The sequence below is a fragment of the Mobula hypostoma genome, chromosome 7, assembly GCF_963921235.1.
Source record: "Mobula hypostoma chromosome 7, sMobHyp1.1, whole genome shotgun sequence".
Taxonomy (NCBI): domain Eukaryota; kingdom Metazoa; phylum Chordata; class Chondrichthyes; order Myliobatiformes; family Myliobatidae; genus Mobula; species Mobula hypostoma.
The window spans coordinates 186,219,363-186,237,768 of NC_086103.1; the positions used below are offsets into that span (position 1 = coordinate 186,219,363).

General features: G+C 53.1%; 1 protein-coding gene across 3 annotated transcripts in view; it reads left to right on the forward strand.

Moving 5' to 3' along the window:
• The first annotated feature begins 4,548 nt into the window (after positions 1-4,548).
• Positions 4,549-18,406, forward strand: part of pgap2 (post-GPI attachment to proteins 2) — a 32,081-nt gene continuing 18,223 nt past the window's right edge. For 2 of the 3 annotated variants that reach the window (XM_063054775.1, XM_063054777.1), the window contains exons 1-2: positions 4,549-4,876; positions 9,786-9,951. In XM_063054775.1, the coding sequence (XP_062910845.1) occupies positions 4,866-4,876; positions 9,786-9,951 (177 nt within the window). In that variant the 5' untranslated portion in view covers positions 4,549-4,865. The other variant, XM_063054776.1, reaches the window with a different exon arrangement.

Genomic DNA, 18,406 nt, shown 5'->3' on the forward strand with positions numbered 1-18,406 from the left:
CAGGGAAATCAGTCATCATGCAGAACAGTGTTACAGTTACAGAGAACGTGCAGTGCAGGCAGACAGTAAAATCATGATGTGGTAGATCATAAGCACTAGAGTCCATTTTATTAATTACAGTGGGGCAGAAGCTGTCCTTGTGCTTTGAAGGTTTTGAATCTTCAGCCTCATGAGAAGAGGGAGAAGAGAGAATGCCCAGATTTGGAGGGGTCTTTGATTATGCTGGCTGCTTTACCGAGGGAACAAGAAGCATTGCACAGAGTCAACGGAGGGGAGGCTGCTTCCCGTGATGTGCTGAGCTGTGTCCACAACTCTCTGCAATCTCTTCCAGTCGAGACGCCTCTCACACCAGCCCCTTCACAATCCTGACAGAGTCTTTGATGTGAAATGCCTCTCTCCACAGTTGCTTCCTGACCTTTCTTGGTTTTTATTTTTTTTTAATTTCAGATTTGTAACTTCGGCGTTTTGTTTTTAGTTTTCCTGACCAGTCCGCTTTCCCAGAGCCCATCACTTACAGTGGCTCCAAGTCTCAACTGCAATCTTTCTTGTTAGGTTTCATAACGTCAAGACATAAAAACTAATTGAAAGGAAAACAAGGGAGCCAGGAATGTGAGCCCACTGCATTGGCGCTGCTTCCTGCACGCATGCAGAACTCGTTGACTTTATTAACTTTGCCTCCAACTTTCACCCTGCCCTCAAGTTTACCTGGTCCATTTCTGACACCTCCCTCCCCTTTCTAGATCTTTCTGTCTCTGTCTCTGGAGACAGCTTATCCACTGATGTCTACTATAAGCCTACTGACTCTCACAGCTATCTGGACTATTCCTCTTCTCACCCTGTCTCTTGCAAAAACGCCATCCCCTTCTCGCAATTCCTCCGTCTCCGCCGCATCTGCTCTCAGGATGAGGCTTTTCATTCTAGGACGAGGGAGATGTCTTCATTTTTTAAAGAAAGGGGCTTCCCTTCCTCCACTATCAACTCTGCTCTTAAACGCATCTCCCCCATTTCACGTACATCTGCTCTCACTCCATCCTCCCACCACCCCACTAGGAATAGGGTTCCCCTGGTCCTCACCTACCACCCCACCAGCCTCCGGATCCAACATATTATTCTCCGTAACTTCCGCCACCTCTAATGGGATCCCACCACTAGGCACATCTTTCCCTCCCCCACTCTCTCTGCTTTCCGCAGGGATCGCTCCCTACGCAACTCCCTTGTCCATTCATCCCCCCCCCATCCCTCCCCACTGATCTCCCTCCTGGCACTTATCCGTGTAAGCAGAACAAGTGCTACACATGCCCTTACACTTCCTCCCTTACCACCATTCAGGGCCCCAAACAGTCCTTCCAGGTGAGGCAACACTTCACCTGTGAGTCGACTGGGGTGATATACTGTGTCCGGTGTTCCCGATGTGGCCTTTTATATATTGGTGAGACCCGACGCAGACTGGGAGACCGCTTTGCTGAACATCTACGCTCTGTCCGCCAGAGAAAGCAGGATCTCCCAGTGGCCACACATTTTAATTCCACGTCCCATTCCCATTCTGACATGTCTATCCACGGCCTCCTCTACTGTAAAGATGAAGCCACACTCAGGTTGGAGGAACAACACCTTATATTCCGTCTGGGTAGCCTCCAACCTGATGGCATGAACATCAACTTCTCTAACTTCCGCTAATGCCCCTCGTACCCCATCTGTTACTTATTTTTATGCACACATTCTTTCTCTCACTCTCCTTTTTCTCCCTCTGTCCCTCTGAATATACCTCTTGCCCATCCTCTGGGTCCCGTTCCCCCCCCCCCGCCCCTTGCCTTTCTTCCCGGACCTCCTGTCCCATGATCCTCTCGTATCCCCTTTTGCCTATCACCTGTCCAGCTCTCGGCTCCATCCCTCCCCCTCCTGTCTTCTCCTATCATTTTGGATCTCCCCCTCCCCCTCCAGCTTTCAAATCTCTTACTAGCTCTTCCTTCAGTTAGTCCTGACGAAGGGTCTCGGCCTGAAACGTCGACTGCACCTCTTCCTATAGATGCTGCCTGGCCTGCTGCGTTCACCAGCAACTTTGATGTGTGTTGAATGTGAGCCTACTTTAGTTTTTACTTTAAGTGAGGCATGTATTTATGACGTAGTGGCATGATAACATATGCCATTTACATACTTTTACATATAACCCACAAAGAATACTTCATCAAACTATATTTACAATATTACTCAAATATTACTGAAGTATTAATTTTTCTACTGAAGTAGTTTGCCATTGCCTTCTTCTGGCCAGAGTCTTTAGAAAATGAGTGATTCCAGCCATTATCAATACTCTTCGGAAATTATCTACCTGATTTCAGTGGTTGGATAACCAGGAGTTGTGATGTGCATCGCACAACCATCCACCACCTGCTCCCACGGCTTCACATGACCCTGACTGGAGGATCTAAGCAGGTGTTACACCTTGCCCAAAGGTGACCTGGGGTCTAGCGGAGGGAAGGAGTTCCTTACACCTCCACTGGTAGACACATATCTCCACCCCGCCACCTGAGTATGCTGTATATGGTTGGCAGGGGAGACTTGGAGCTATGAAACAGTCTCAGGTTCTGGGGCTGCAGGAAGTGGTTCTGACAGCTCTGGGCACATTTCTTCTCTAACAATTGGCTCCGCTCTCCCCAACTGATTGGTGTGCCATCTCCAGATGACATCAGATGTGACCTCCACTGCGTTGGAGAGTGGTGCAGTTCCATCCTTATCTTTCTGAGTACCCACTTTTGATCATCTCCGAAGTTCCTCGCCAGGACTGCCTGTCCAGGAATGAAACACTGAACCTCCTTGTTCGAGGAGCCTTCCATTTGTCTCAGCTGTTTGTCCTGCTGGGTTTGAGGAGATTCAAGCATGAATGCAGGGGACAACACTTGAACAGCACGGCTGGTGAATAGATAGTTGTGGTGTGTGCTGCATTGTGATAGGCAGGGAGGAAATTGGCGAGCTTCAGATTCAGAGTCAGTGTAGTCTGTTCTGATCACATTGCGCACAATTCTTTAGACTTGGACAAGCCTTTCCGCCAAGCCATTTGTAGCTGGCTGGCACAGTGCAGATATAACATATCTTATTCCATTCATTTTCAGGAATGTCTGAAACTGCTCCAGAACAAGCTGTGGTCCGTTGCCATTGAGTGGGTGGTCTCGAACAGCAGTCTTTGCAAAGAGGCTTCTCAACACATCAACAGTGTGCGAGGCTGTCGTGGAGGCTTGTGGGAACACTTCCGATCACTTGGTAGCTGCATGCATTACTGCCAACAAATTTGTTCCTATGAATGGTCCAGCAAAACCTACTACGAATCCTCTGCCGGGGCAAAGCAGGTCATTCCCAAGGAGAGAGAGGGGCAAGAGGAGGAGGATACTGGCGGGGATGACAGCAGAGCAAAGATGGCTGAAGTTTCTGGGAATAGTTCACAGGGCACAGGATAGATATGTCCCACAGAAGTTGTTGATCTCAAATGGCAGGGGTAGGTAACTGTGGCTGACAAGCTAAGTTAAGGACTGCATGAAAGCCAAGCAAAGGGCATATAACGTATCAAAAGTGAGTGGGAAGCTTTTAAAATTCAACAAAAGGCATCTAAAAAAGCTATAAGAAGGGAAAAAATTAAATATGAGGGCAGACTAGCCAATAACATAAAGCAAGACACCGAAAGATTTTTTCATTTATATAAAGAGTAAAAGGGAGGTTGGAGTTGATATTGGACCACTGGAAAATGATGCGAATGAGGTAGTAATGGGAGGCAGAGAAATGGCAGATGAATTTAATGGGTACTTTACATCTGTCTTCACTGTGGAAAATACTAGCAGAGGTCCGTGAGTGTCAGGGAGCAGGAGTGAGTGCCATTGCTATTACAAAGGAAAAAGTGCTAGGCAAACTCAAAGGTCTTGAGGTGGATAAGTCACCTGGACCAGACGGATTGAGAGAGGTTGCTGAAGAGAAAACAGATGCATTGATCACGATCTTTCAAGAATCACCTAATTCTGGCATGGTCCTGGAGGACTGGAAGATTGCAAATGTCACTCCACTCTTTAAGAAGGGAGGAAGGTAAAAGGAAGAAAATTATAGACCAGGTGTTGGGAAAGTGTTGGAGTCTATTATTGAGGATGAGCATTCCCCCTCCCTCCACTCTCCCCTTCCCCTCCCTCCTCATCCCTCCCCTCCCTCCTCCAACCCTCCCCCTCCCTCCACTCACCCTCCTTCCCTCCTCCCCTTCCCCTCTCTCCCTTCGCTGTCCCCTTCCCTACCTCCACTCCTCCCCCTCCCTCCAGTATCCCCCTTCCCCCTCCACTCTCCCCCTCCCTTACATCCCCTCCCTTCACTCTCTCTCCTCCTCCCCTTCCCCCTCCACCTCCCTCCTCCCCTTCCCCCTCCACCTCCCTCCTCCCCTCCCCCTCCACCTCCCTCCTCCCCTCCCCCTCCACCTCCCTCCTCCCCTCCCCCTCCCTTCCTCCTCCCCTCCCCCTCCCTTCCTCCTCCCCTCCCCCTCCCTTCCTCCTCCACTCTCCCTTCTCCTCCTTCCCCCACAGTCTCCCTCCTCCCCCTCCCTCCCCTCTCGCCTCTGCTCTGCACTCCTCTCCCTCCCTCCACAGCTCTCCCGAATTTCCGGGCCCACTCCTGCTCCAAGCCCCGCCCTGGCTCCATACACGGGCCCCTCATTCCTCCGCCCCTGGGCTGGAATCTCAGCTGCCGCTCACCTATTCGCTTCTTCCGCCGCCTGCAGTGGAGCTGCGGCCGCTGCCCGAGCGCGGGATTCCGGAGGAGCGGCAGTACGCTAGCGCGCAGGCTTCCACAGGGCCTCCGGCCCTCCCTCCCCCGGGCGATCCCCGCTCCCTGTCTTTGCGATGGGGGACAGGTAGGTGACGGCTGCTCAGGTGCACTGATGTGGCGCCGGTACTGGCCCGGGGCCACAGAGCCGAGGAACGGGGCGTAGCTGAAGACCCCACGGTGAACTGCTTGCTACAGGTGTTGGAAGCGGCAAGTCTGGCCTCAGGATCGGATCGGTGGATGGGACGGTTGGTGGAACCTGGGAATCACCGGGGTTGGGGACCAGTGGATCGGAGGGATAGGGTGGTGAATGTGGGAGATCTGGAATGGAATTTTTTGCATCAGAATTTACTCAGGAGAGGGACACAGTGTCTGTAGAAGTGAGGCAAAACAGCTTCGAGTTCATGGACCCTATAGAGATTACAGAGGAGGAGGTGTTTGCTCTCTTGATTTGGCTGGCTAAGACCCCAGGGCCTGACAATGTGTTTCCTTGGGCCCTAGAGATATTTAAATCATCCTGAGCCACCGGTGAGGTATTGCAGGATAGCCAGTGTTGTTCCACTGTTAAAGAGAGGCTCCAAGAATTAGCCAGGAAATTATAGGTTGGTGAGCCTGAAATCTGTTAGAAGGTATTCTATGGGACTGGATAGACAGGGACTGATTAGGGGTAGTCAATATGACTGTGCATGGTAACCCATGTCTAATCAATCTTACAGAGTTTTTCAAGGAAGTTACCAAGAAAGTGGATGAAGGCAAGGCTGTGGATGTTGTCTAATGGCCTTTGACAAGGTTCTGCATGGGAGGTTGTTCAAAAAACTTAAGTCATTTGGCAATCAAAATGAGGTAGCAAATTGGATTAGACATTGGCTTGGTGGGAGAAGCCAGAGATTGGTAGTAGAGGGTTTCCTCTCTGACTGGAGGCTTGTGACTAGTGGAGTACCGCAGAGATCGGTGCTGGGTCCATTGTAGTTTGTCATCAATATCAATGATTTGTATCATTTTGTGCTTAACTGGATCAGCAAATTTGCAGATGATACCAAGATTGGGGCTAGTGGACAGTGAGGAAGTCTATCAAAGCTTGCAGTGGGATCTGGACCAGCTAGAAAAATGGGCTGAAAAGTGGCAGATGGAATTTAATGCAGATGAGTGCGAGGAGTTGCACTTCGGTGAGATCGACCAGGGTAGGACTTGCATAGTGAACGATGGGGCACTGAGGAGTGTGGTAGAACAGAGGGAATACAGGCTATAATTCTTTGAATGTGGTGTCACAGGTAGATAGGGTCAAAAAGAAAGCTATTGGCAGATGGTGTTCATAAATCAAAGTATCGAGTGCAGGAGTTGGGATGTTGTGTCGAAGTTGTATAAGACGTTAGTGAGGTGTAATCTGGAATATTGTGTAGTTTTTGTCACCTACCCACAGGAAAAATGTAAATAAAGTTGAAAGTGTGCAGAGAAAACTTACAAGGATGTTGCCAGGACTTGAGGATTTGAGTTATAGGTTAGGGCTTTATTCCTTGGAACGTAGAAGATTAAGAGGCAATGCACTAGAGGTATACAAAATTATGAGGGGTATAGATAGGGTAAATGCAAGCAGGCTTTTTCCACTGAGGTTAGGTGGGACTACAACTAGTGGGCATAGGTTAAAGGTGAAAGGTGAGAAGTTTTAAGGAGAAGCTGAGGGAGGTGAGAGTGTGGATCGAGATGCCAGCACAAGTGATGGATGCAGATTTGATTTTCAATATTTAAGAGAAGTATTGGAAAGTACGCAGACAGGAGGGGTATGGAAGGCTATGGTCTGGGCTGCAAGTCAATGGGACTAGACTGATTTGGCATGGATTAGATGGGCCAAATGGCCTGTTTCTGTACTGTAGTGTTCTGTCACTCTACTGGGAACATGAGGTGTAAAGTGTCCTCAAAAGTGAGTTCGTAGATTGTAGAATCAGTTCAGAGTAGTGTGATTGAAGTTATCCACGTCAGTTCAGGAGCCTGATGGTTGAGGGGTAATAATTGTTCCTGAACCTGGTGGTGTGGGACCTGATGGTTGAGGGGTAATAACTGTTCCTGAACCTGGTGGTGTGGGACCTGATGGTTGAGGGGTGATAACTGTTCCTGAACCTGGTGGTGTGGGACCTGATGGTTGAGGGGTAGTAACTGTTCCTGAACCTGGTGGTGTGGGACCTGATGGTTGAGGGGTAATAACTGTTCCTGAACCTGGTGGTGTGGGACCTGATGGTTGAGGGTAATAACTGTTCCTGAACCTGGTGGTGTGGGACCTGATGGTTGAGGGGTAATAACTGTTCCTGAACCTGGTGGTGTGGGACCTGATGGTTGAGGGGTAATAACTGTCCCTGAACCTGGTGGTGTGGGACCTGATGGTTGAGGGGTAATAACTGTTCCTGAACCTGGTGGCATGGGACCTGATGGTTGAGGGATAATAACTATTCCTGAACCTGGTGGTGACCTGATGGTTGAGGGGTAATAACTGTTCCTGAACCTGGTGGTGTGGGACCTGATGGTTGAGGGGTAATAACTGTTCCTGAACCTGGTGGTGTGGGACCTGATGGTTGAGGGGTAATAACTGTTCCTGAACCTGGTGGTGTGGGACCTGATGATGGGGTCCTTGATGATGAATGCTGGTTCTTGTGACAGCGCTCTGCGAAGATGTGCTCAGTGGTGAGGAGAGTTTTGTTTGTGGTGGCCTGGGCTGTATCCACCATTTTCTGTAGACATTTCTGTTCCTGGGTATTGGCATTTCCATACCAGGCCGTGATACAACTGGTTAGTATACTGTCCCTTGTACATCGTTTTCCATAGCAGGCCATGAAACAACCAGTTAGTAGATACTCTCGCTTGTTCATCTTTCAAAGTTTGTCAAAGTTCTGGTGACATGCCAATCTACCCAAACTTCTAAGGAAATAGAGGCACTGCCATATCTTCTTAGTAATGGCATTTACATGCTCAACCCAGGACAGATCTTCTGAAGTCATAACACGGAGGAATTTAAAAGTCACTGACCCTCTGCACCTCTGATTCCCTGATGAGGACTAGCTCATGGACCTCCGGTTTCTTCCTCCTGAACTCAATAATCAGCTTCTTGGTCTTGCTGACGTTGAGTGAGAGGCTGTTGTTGCGACACCACTCAGCCAGATTTTCAACCTCCCTCCCACATGCTGATTTGTCACCACCTTTGATTCCGACAATGACTTAAGCAAATTTAAATATGGCATTGGAGCCTCACAGTCATATATATAAAGTGAGTAGAGTGGTGGGGGGTAAGCACATAACTTTGTGATACACCTGTGCTGATGGTGAGTGTGGGGAAGATGATGTTACCAACCCATACTAAACATTACTAATCCATAACTAATGTTTCAGAGAAGGAGGTAAGAGAGTTGGGAGAGTGGGGAATTGTGCTATGAATCATAGCCGCACTCAGATGGGACATCAATGAGGGCTTGGCTACTGCGGCTACATAGGTAGAACTCAAAAATAGGAAGGGTTGTACCACAGACACCCTCCCACCCCGCCCTCAATCACCACTGGGACATTGAGGAACAGGGGAGTAAGGAAAGATGTGAAAACAATAAGGTTGTTGTCATGATGGGCTTCAGCTTCTCGAATATTAACTGGAATCTTCTGAGTACAAGAGGTTTAGATGGGGCAGAGTTTGTTAGGTGTTTCCAGGACGGTTTCTTAAATCAATAAGTATATAGTCTAACAAGAGGAGAAGCCATATTAGACCTGGTCTTGGGTAATGAGCTTGGCCAGGTGACTGACCATTCAATGGGAGGTCTCAGGGAACAGAGACCACCTCTCCTTAAATTTTAAGACAGCGGTAGGTAACTCTGGGCCTTATGCGAGAGTACTAAATGAGAACAGGCTAAACTATGAGAGCATTGTACAGAAACTAGGGAGAGTTAATTGGGAGCAGTTGGTTTTGGGCAAGTCCACATCTGCCCCGTGGAGGGTGTTTAAAGACCAACTACACAGAGTACAGGACAGGTATGATCCAGTCAGAAGGAAGGACGAGGATGGCAAGGTCAGGGAACCCTGGATGTTGAGAGAGGCGGTGAAGGTAGTCAAGAAGAAAGTGGAAATGTACACAATGTTTAGGAGGCTAAGATCAAACAGAGACCTCGGGGATTATAAAACGCTAGAAAGGAACTCAAGAAAAGAATCAGGAAAGCCAGAAGGGGCAATGAAGAGTCCTTGGCAAGTAGGATTGAAGAGAATTCCAAGGCATTCAATGCATGTATCAAGAGCAAGAGGATTAGTGAGGGATTCAAAGACTGGGGTAGGTGTTGAGACAGATATTAAATCAGCTGTGATGAAATGCTGGAGTAGACTTGATGGGCTGAATGGCCTAATTCTGCTCCTATGACTTTTGTTTTTTATACGTTTTTTACACGGATGTCTTGTGGAATTTGCTGCCAGGGCTGGAGGTGGAGGCAAATATGACAAGGAGTTCAAGAGACTCTAAGATAGGCACATGATGTGGAGAGGATGTTTCCTATAGTGACTGAGCCTCGGACCGGAGGACACAGCCTCAGAATAGAGGGACGTCCATTTAGAACAGAGATAAGGAAGAGTATATTTAGCCAGAGACTAGTAGACCTGTGGAATTCATTTCCACAGACGGCTGTGGAGGCCAGGTCACTGGGTTTATATAAAGCAGAGGTTGCTAGGTTCTTAGTTATAAAGGCATCAAAGGTTACAGGGAGAAGGCAGGAGAAGGGGTTGAGAAGGATAATAGGTCAGTCATGATGGAATGGTGGAGCATTTGATGGGCCGAATAGCCTAATACTGCTCTAATGCCTTATGGTGTTATGGAATGTGCAGCAAATGAAAGGATACGGACATAGTGTTGGCAGAAGGGAGTGATTTGGATGGGTATTTGATTGGGCATGACGCTGTGGGCCAAAAGGCCTGTTCCTGTGTTCAGCTGTTTTATGTTATATGACGCCATTGGTCTCACCTGCACTGTATTCGGTTCACAGGCTGCTGCCCACGTTCCTCCCCGTGGACAAGGACCCTGGCCTACTGCGGCTGCGCTTCACCACCCTGGCCATCACCACGGTGACCTGCCCGCTCTTTGGCTTCCTGTTCTGCGTCGCTTGGTCTCTGCTGTTTAACTTCGAAGAGACAACGGCAACTCACTGTAGGGTGAGGACAGCATCGGTGATCGGTGCGGACCCATTCCGCGGGGAGAAGTTTGGGCCAAACTCCTACGTATTCGGCCCATTGTTTTATTCCTAGCCCCTGAGCCTGTGTTATCCAATTGTCAGATGTACAAACAGGAGAAATATTCCCCTGAGCCTGTGTCACTGCTGTCTGTGGTGAAGATTGAGAGGGTGCAGCAAGTATTCACATTCAGATTCGGATTTATTTATCAAGCGTACTTAGAAACATACGATGAAATGCATCGTTGTGTTAACAAAAACACCCCCAAGGGTGTGCTGGGGGCAGCCCAACACCAATATAGGATGCCCACAGTGCTTTGCAGAACCACACAGAACATAACGAGTGACAAAGCAACTAGAGCATAGCAAACCCCTCTCCCCCATCTCCCCCCATCCCACCTGCCTGCCTACACACATACACCAGGACAGGCCGTCTTCAGTCTCCAGTCTCCCGTTGATTTGCAGCTTCTCAGATACTGGGCGTTCAACTTCGCCAGCAGACTCAGGCTCTGGCCATCAGGGCTCAACTTGACCTTCTAGCGTCGGGAGTTTTGTCTGGACTGCAGGGATTGAGGTATGAGGAGAGGGAGAGGCTGGGACAGGTTTCGCCGGAGTGGAAGAGGCTGAGGGTGATGTGACATAGGTTTATAAAATCATTAGGAACACATACATGGTGAATGATCACAGTCTTTTCCCCAGGGTAGGGGAGTCTGAAACTGGAAGGTGCGAGGTTTAAGGGGTCTGAGGGGAAAGTGTTTCACACAGAGGGTGTTGAGCGTATGGAATGAGCTGTCAGAGGAAGTGGTAGAGGTTGGTACAATATAATGTTGAAAGGACACTTGGACAGGTATGCAGATAGCCAAGGTTAGAGGAACATGGCCAAATGAGATTTAAAGATTACCTTTATTTGTCATCAATGCATACAGTGAAATGCATCATTTCCGTTAATGACAACAGTCTGAGGATGTGCTGGGGACAGCCCACGGGTTTTGCTATGTTTGTGCGCCCCCCCCCCACCCCCCGAGCTGCAAAGGTGTCACACTAACCACTACACTACTACACTACTGTGGTGCCCTAATAATCTATTCACTAACCTACTAGCATCTTTGGAATATGGGAGGAAACCAGAGCACTTGGAGAAAGCCCACGTGGTCACAGGGAGAAATGTATAAACTCCTTACTGCCAGCGCTGGAATTGACTCTGAACTCCGGCATCCTGGGCCGTAATAGCGCCGCACCAACTATTACACTACTGTGGCGCTCTACTAACCTATTCATTAACCTACTGACTAATCCTCTTGGAACGTAGGAGGAGCCTGGGGCACCTAGAGGAGACCCACACGGTCTCGGTGGGGAAGGAACGTACAGGCGCCTTACGGAAACTGGACAGGCTGGGACTCTGTTCTCCGGAGTGAACGAGGCTGAGGGGGTGACCTTGGGGAGGGTTTTAAAATCATGAGGGGCTGAGAGAAGGTCACACTTTTCCCTAGGGTAGAGAAATCTAAAGCTAGAAGGCAGAGGTCTAAGGTGAGAAGGACGAGATTTAAAGGGGTGCTCAGGGATAGGTTTTTCACCCAGAGGGGGGTGGGAATGTGAAATGAGCTGCCAGAGGAAGTGGTAGAGGTAGATACGTCTGAATTGCTCCTGCAATCCGTCTCTTTCTCTGCTGGTGGAGGCTGATAAACCTGTGGAGTTTTCACCGACAGTGGGGATAAAATTGCTGGAAGTGGGGGTGTGGGAGTAGACTTCTAGGTGCAAACGGTATGTGGAGATTGTGGACATGTGCCATCAGGTAAGTGATGAGCCATAGTCTGACGGGGTGCCATGGTAGCATGGTGATTAGTGCGACGCTATTACAGCTCGGGGCGACGGAGTTCAGAGCTCAGTCCCAGTGCCGGCAGTAAGGAGTTAGTGCGTCCTTCTGTGGTGCACGTGCTCTTCTCCGGGTGCTCCAGTTTCCTCCCACTGGTCAGGAGGTTAATGGATCAATGTCAATTGCCCTTTCGTTGGGCTGGGGTGAAATAGGTGGTTGCTGGATGGTGAGGCTCATTGGGCCAGAAAGGTCTGTTCCCCGCTGCATCTCTAAATAAATAAAATAGTCATACAGCAAGGAAACAGGCCATTTGGCCCATCAAACCCATACCAGCCATTTACCCTGATCTATTCTCCCACTGTCCCTGCACACCAATCACTCACCCACATACTCAGGGCCAGTTAATCTACCAACCTGCACATCTTGGGGATGTAGCAGGAAATTCCCAACAACGGAGGTATATAGACCGTGTGTATTAGTATAATTTGGCATCGTATTCAGCACTGACAGTAACAGGAAAGATAGACTGGACATGGAGAGAATTTTTCCTCTCTAGGGCCAGAGGGCACAGCCTCAGAATAGAGGGATGATCATTTAGAACGGAGATGAAGAGGAATTTTTTTAGCTGGACGAACCTGTGGAATTCATTGGCATGGACAGCTGTGGAGGCCAAGTCATTGGGTATATTTAAAGCAGAGGCTGATAGGTTCTTAGTAAGGGTGTCAAAAATTATGGGGAGAAGGCAGGAAAATGGGGTTGAGAGGGATGGAGAACAGACTCGATGGGCTGAATGGCCTATGTTCCTATGTCTTATGGAAAACATGCATGCATCACACACACAGACAGTGTCAGAGGTTGGGACTGACCCTGTGTCTCGTGAGCTGCGAGACGGCGGCACTACCTGCTGCAGCAAAGTCAGCGACCAGTTTGTTGTCAGATCACAAGTCTGACAGGTGTCAGGAAAATCTTACTTGCAACAGCGTCACGAACACAGTGCATCATACAAGTGGCATTCAGGAGAAAAACAAATTGTTTCTCGATGACTCTGTGACCATTCTCAAATCCGCCTCTCTTAAATACCAACCTCCTAGATTGTCCCCTGTACCTACTTCTCCAAACACCACCCCTCTCCCTATACGCTGTGTGGGGATGGGAGCTGAACTGAGGCTCCTTGCTGGTGGCAGCAACAGCAATAGGAGGGCACGTCTTGGTTGATGGGCTCCGTAACGATGGGTGCTTCCTTGAAGATGCCCCTCAATGGAGCTGAGTGCGTTTACAACGTTCGGCAGCTTTTCCCGATCCTGTGCAGCGGCCCCTCCAGACCAGACGGTCATGCAACCAGTTAGAATGCTCTCCGCGGTACATCTGTAGAGATTATACAAGAAAGATGCACGGTGGCGTAGTGGTTAGCGCGACACTGTTACAGCTGGGGGCTCTGCAGTTCGGAGCGCGACACTGTTACAGCTGGGGGCTCTGCAGTTCGGAGCGCGACACTGTTACAGCTGGGGGCTCTGCAGTTCGGAGCGCGACACTGTTACAGCTGGGGGCTCTGCAGTTCGGAGCGCGACACTGTTACAGCTGGGGGCTCTGCAGTTCGGAGCGCGACACTGTTACAGCTGGGGGCTCTGCAGTTCGGAGCGCGACACTGTTACAGCTGGGGGCTCTGCAGTTCGGAGCGCGACACTGTTACAGCTGGGGGCTCTGCAGTTCGGAGCGCGACACTGTTACAGCTGGGGGCTCTGCAGTTCGGAGCGCGACACTGTTACAGCTGGGGGCTCTGCAGTTCGGAGCGCGACACTGTTACAGCTGGGGGCTCTGCAGTTCGGAGCGCGACACTGTTACAGCTGGGGGCTCTGCAGTTCGGAGCGCGACACTGTTACAGCTGGGGGCTCTGCAGTTCGGAGCGCGACACTGTTACAGCTGGGGGCTCTGCAGTTCGGAGCGCGACACTGTTACAGCTGGGGGCTCTGCAGTTCGGAGCGCGACACTGTTACAGCTGGGGGCTCTGCAGTTCGGAGCGCGACACTGTTACAGCTGGGGGCTCTGCAGTTCGGAGCGCGACACTGTTACAGCTGGGGGCTCTGCAGTTCGGAGCGCGACACTGTTACAGCTGGGGGCTCTGCAGTTCGGAGCGCGACACTGTTACAGCTGGGGGCTCTGCAGTTCGGAGCGCGACACTGTTACAGCTGGGGGCTCTGCAGTTCGGAGCGCGACACTGTTACAGCTGGGGGCTCTGCAGTTCGGAGCGCGACACTGTTACAGCTGGGGGCTCTGCAGTTCGGAGCGCGACACTGTTACAGCTGGGGGCTCTGCAGTTCGGAGCGCGACACTGTTACAGCTGGGGGCTCTGCAGTTCGGAGCGCGACACTGTTACAGCTGGGGGCTCTGCAGTTCGGAGCGCGACACTGTTACAGCTGGGGGCTCTGCAGTTCGGAGCGCGACACTGTTACAGCTGGGGGCTCTGCAGTTCGGAGCGCGACACTGTTACAGCTGGGGGCTCTGCAGTTCGGAGCGCGACACTGTTACAGCTGGGGGCTCTGCAGTTCGGAGCGCGACACTGTTACAGCTGGGGGCTCTGCAGTTCGGAGCGCGACACTGTTACAGCTGGGGGCTCTGCAGTTCGGAGCGCGACACTGTTACAGCTGGGGGCTCTGCAGTTCGGAGCGCGACACTGTTACAGCTGGGGGCTCTGCAGTTCGGAGCGCGACACTGTTACAGCTGGGGGCTCTGCAGTTCGGAGCGCGACACTGTTACAGCTGGGGGCTCTGCAGTTCGGAGCGCGACACTGTTACAGCTGGGGGCTCTGCAGTTCGGAGCGCGACACTGTTACAGCTGGGGGCTCTGCAGTTCGGAGCGCGACACTGTTACAGCTGGGGGCTCTGCAGTTCGGAGCGCGACACTGTTACAGCTGGGGGCTCTGCAGTTCGGAGCGCGACACTGTTACAGCTGGGGGCTCTGCAGTTCGGAGCGCGACACTGTTACAGCTGGGGGCTCTGCAGTTCGGAGCGCGACACTGTTACAGCTGGGGGCTCTGCAGTTCGGAGCGCGACACTGTTACAGCTGGGGGCTCTGCAGTTCGGAGCGCGACACTGTTACAGCTGGGGGCTCTGCAGTTCGGAGCGCGACACTGTTACAGCTGGGGGCTCTGCAGTTCGGAGCGCGACACTGTTACAGCTGGGGGCTCTGCAGTTCGGAGCGCGACACTGTTACAGCTGGGGGCTCTGCAGTTCGGAGCGCGACACTGTTACAGCTGGGGGCTCTGCAGTTCGGAGCGCGACACTGTTACAGCTGGGGGCTCTGCAGTTCGGAGCGCGACACTGTTACAGCTGGGGGCTCTGCAGTTCGGAGCGCGACACTGTTACAGCTGGGGGCTCTGCAGTTCGGAGCGCGACACTGTTACAGCTGGGGGCTCTGCAGTTCGGAGCGCGACACTGTTACAGCTGGGGGCTCTGCAGTTCGGAGCGCGACACTGTTACAGCTGGGGGCTCTGCAGTTCGGAGCGCGACACTGTTACAGCTGGGGGCTCTGCAGTTCGGAGCGCGACACTGTTACAGCTGGGGGCTCTGCAGTTCGGAGCGCGACACTGTTACAGCTGGGGGCTCTGCAGTTCGGAGCGCGACACTGTTACAGCTGGGGGCTCTGCAGTTCGGAGCGCGACACTGTTACAGCTGGGGGCTCTGCAGTTCGGAGCGCGACACTGTTACAGCTGGGGGCTCTGCAGTTCGGAGCGCGACACTGTTACAGCTGGGGGCTCTGCAGTTCGGAGCGCGACACTGTTACAGCTGGGGGCTCTGCAGTTCGGAGCGCGACACTGTTACAGCTGGGGGCTCTGCAGTTCGGAGCGCGACACTGTTACAGCTGGGGGCTCTGCAGTTCGGAGCGCGACACTGTTACAGCTGGGGGCTCTGCAGTTCGGAGCGCGACACTGTTACAGCTGGGGGCTCTGCAGTTCGGAGCGCGACACTGTTACAGCTGGGGGCTCTGCAGTTCGGAGCGCGACACTGTTACAGCTGGGGGCTCTGCAGTTCGGAGCGCGACACTGTTACAGCTGGGGGCTCTGCAGTTCGGAGCGCGACACTGTTACAGCTGGGGGCTCTGCAGTTCGGAGCGCGACACTGTTACAGCTGGGGGCTCTGCAGTTCGGAGCGCGACACTGTTACAGCTGGGGGCTCTGCAGTTCGGAGCGCGACACTGTTACAGCTGGGGGCTCTGCAGTTCGGAGCGCGACACTGTTACAGCTGGGGGCTCTGCAGTTCGGAGCGCGACACTGTTACAGCTGGGGGCTCTGCAGTTCGGAGCGCGACACTGTTACAGCTGGGGGCTCTGCAGTTCGGAGCGCGACACTGTTACAGCTGGGGGCTCTGCAGTTCGGAGCGCGACACTGTTACAGCTGGGGGCTCTGCAGTTCGGAGCGCGACACTGTTACAGCTGGGGGCTCTGCAGTTCGGAGCGCGACACTGTTACAGCTGGGGGCTCTGCAGTTCGGAGCGCGACACTGTTACAGCTGGGGGCTCTGCAGTTCGGAGCGCGACACTGTTACAGCTGGGGGCTCTGCAGTTCGGAGCGCGACACTGTTACAGCTGGGGGCTCTGCAGTTCGGAGCGCGACACTGTTACAGCTGGGGGCTCTGCAGTTCGGAGCGCGACACTGTTACAGCTGGGGGCTCTGCAGTTCGGAGCGCGACACTGTTACAGCTGGGGGCTCTGCAGTTCGGAGCGCGACACTGTTACAGCTGGGGGCTCTGCAGTTCGGAGCGCGACACTGTTACAGCTGGGGGCTCTGCAGTTCGGAGCGCGACACTGTTACAGCTGGGGGCTCTGCAGTTCGGAGCGCGACACTGTTACAGCTGGGGGCTCTGCAGTTCGGAGCGCGACACTGTTACAGCTGGGGGCTCTGCAGTTCGGAGCGCGACACTGTTACAGCTGGGGGCTCTGCAGTTCGGAGCGCGACACTGTTACAGCTGGGGGCTCTGCAGTTCGGAGCGCGACACTGTTACAGCTGGGGGCTCTGCAGTTCGGAGCGCGACACTGTTACAGCTGGGGGCTCTGCAGTTCGGAGCGCGACACTGTTACAGCTGGGGGCTCTGCAGTTCGGAGCGCGACACTGTTACAGCTGGGGGCTCTGCAGTTCGGAGCGCGACACTGTTACAGCTGGGGGCTCTGCAGTTCGGAGCGCGACACTGTTACAGCTGGGGGCTCTGCAGTTCGGAGCGCGACACTGTTACAGCTGGGGGCTCTGCAGTTCGGAGCGCGACACTGTTACAGCTGGGGGCTCTGCAGTTCGGAGCGCGACACTGTTACAGCTGGGGGCTCTGCAGTTCGGAGCGCGACACTGTTACAGCTGGGGGCTCTGCAGTTCGGAGCGCGACACTGTTACAGCTGGGGGCTCTGCAGTTCGGAGCGCGACACTGTTACAGCTGGGGGCTCTGCAGTTCGGAGCGCGACACTGTTACAGCTGGGGGCTCTGCAGTTCGGAGCGCGACACTGTTACAGCTGGGGGCTCTGCAGTTCGGAGCGCGACACTGTTACAGCTGGGGGCTCTGCAGTTCGGAGCGCGACACTGTTACAGCTGGGGGCTCTGCAGTTCGGAGCGCGACACTGTTACAGCTGGGGGCTCTGCAGTTCGGAGCGCGACACTGTTACAGCTGGGGGCTCTGCAGTTCGGAGCGCGACACTGTTACAGCTGGGGGCTCTGCAGTTCGGAGCGCGACACTGTTACAGCTGGGGGCTCTGCAGTTCGGAGCGCGACACTGTTACAGCTGGGGGCTCTGCAGTTCGGAGCGCGACACTGTTACAGCTGGGGGCTCTGCAGTTCGGAGCGCGACACTGTTACAGCTGGGGGCTCTGCAGTTCGGAGCGCGACACTGTTACAGCTGGGGGCTCTGCAGTTCGGAGCGCGACACTGTTACAGCTGGGGGCTCTGCAGTTCGGAGCGCGACACTGTTACAGCTGGGGGCTCTGCAGTTCGGAGCGCGACACTGTTACAGCTGGGGGCTCTGCAGTTCGGAGCGCGACACTGTTACAGCTGGGGGCTCTGCAGTTCGGAGCGCGACACTGTTACAGCTGGGGGCTCTGCAGTTCGGAGCGCGACACTGTTACAGCTGGGGGCTCTGCAGTTCGGAGCGCGACACTGTTACAGCTGGGGGCTCTGCAGTTCGGAGCGCGACACTGTTACAGCTGGGGGCTCTGCAGTTCGGAGCGCGACACTGTTACAGCTGGGGGCTCTGCAGTTCGGAGCGCGACACTGTTACAGCTGGGGGCTCTGCAGTTCGGAGCGCGACACTGTTACAGCTGGGGGCTCTGCAGTTCGGAGCGCGACACTGTTACAGCTGGGGGCTCTGCAGTTCGGAGCGCGACACTGTTACAGCTGGGGGCTCTGCAGTTCGGAGCGCGACACTGTTACAGCTGGGGGCTCTGCAGTTCGGAGCGCGACACTGTTACAGCTGGGGGCTCTGCAGTTCGGAGCGCGACACTGTTACAGCTGGGGGCTCTGCAGTTCGGAGCGCGACACTGTTACAGCTGGGGGCTCTGCAGTTCGGAGCGCGACACTGTTACAGCTGGGGGCTCTGCAGTTCGGAGCGCGACACTGTTACAGCTGGGGGCTCTGCAGTTCGGAGCGCGACACT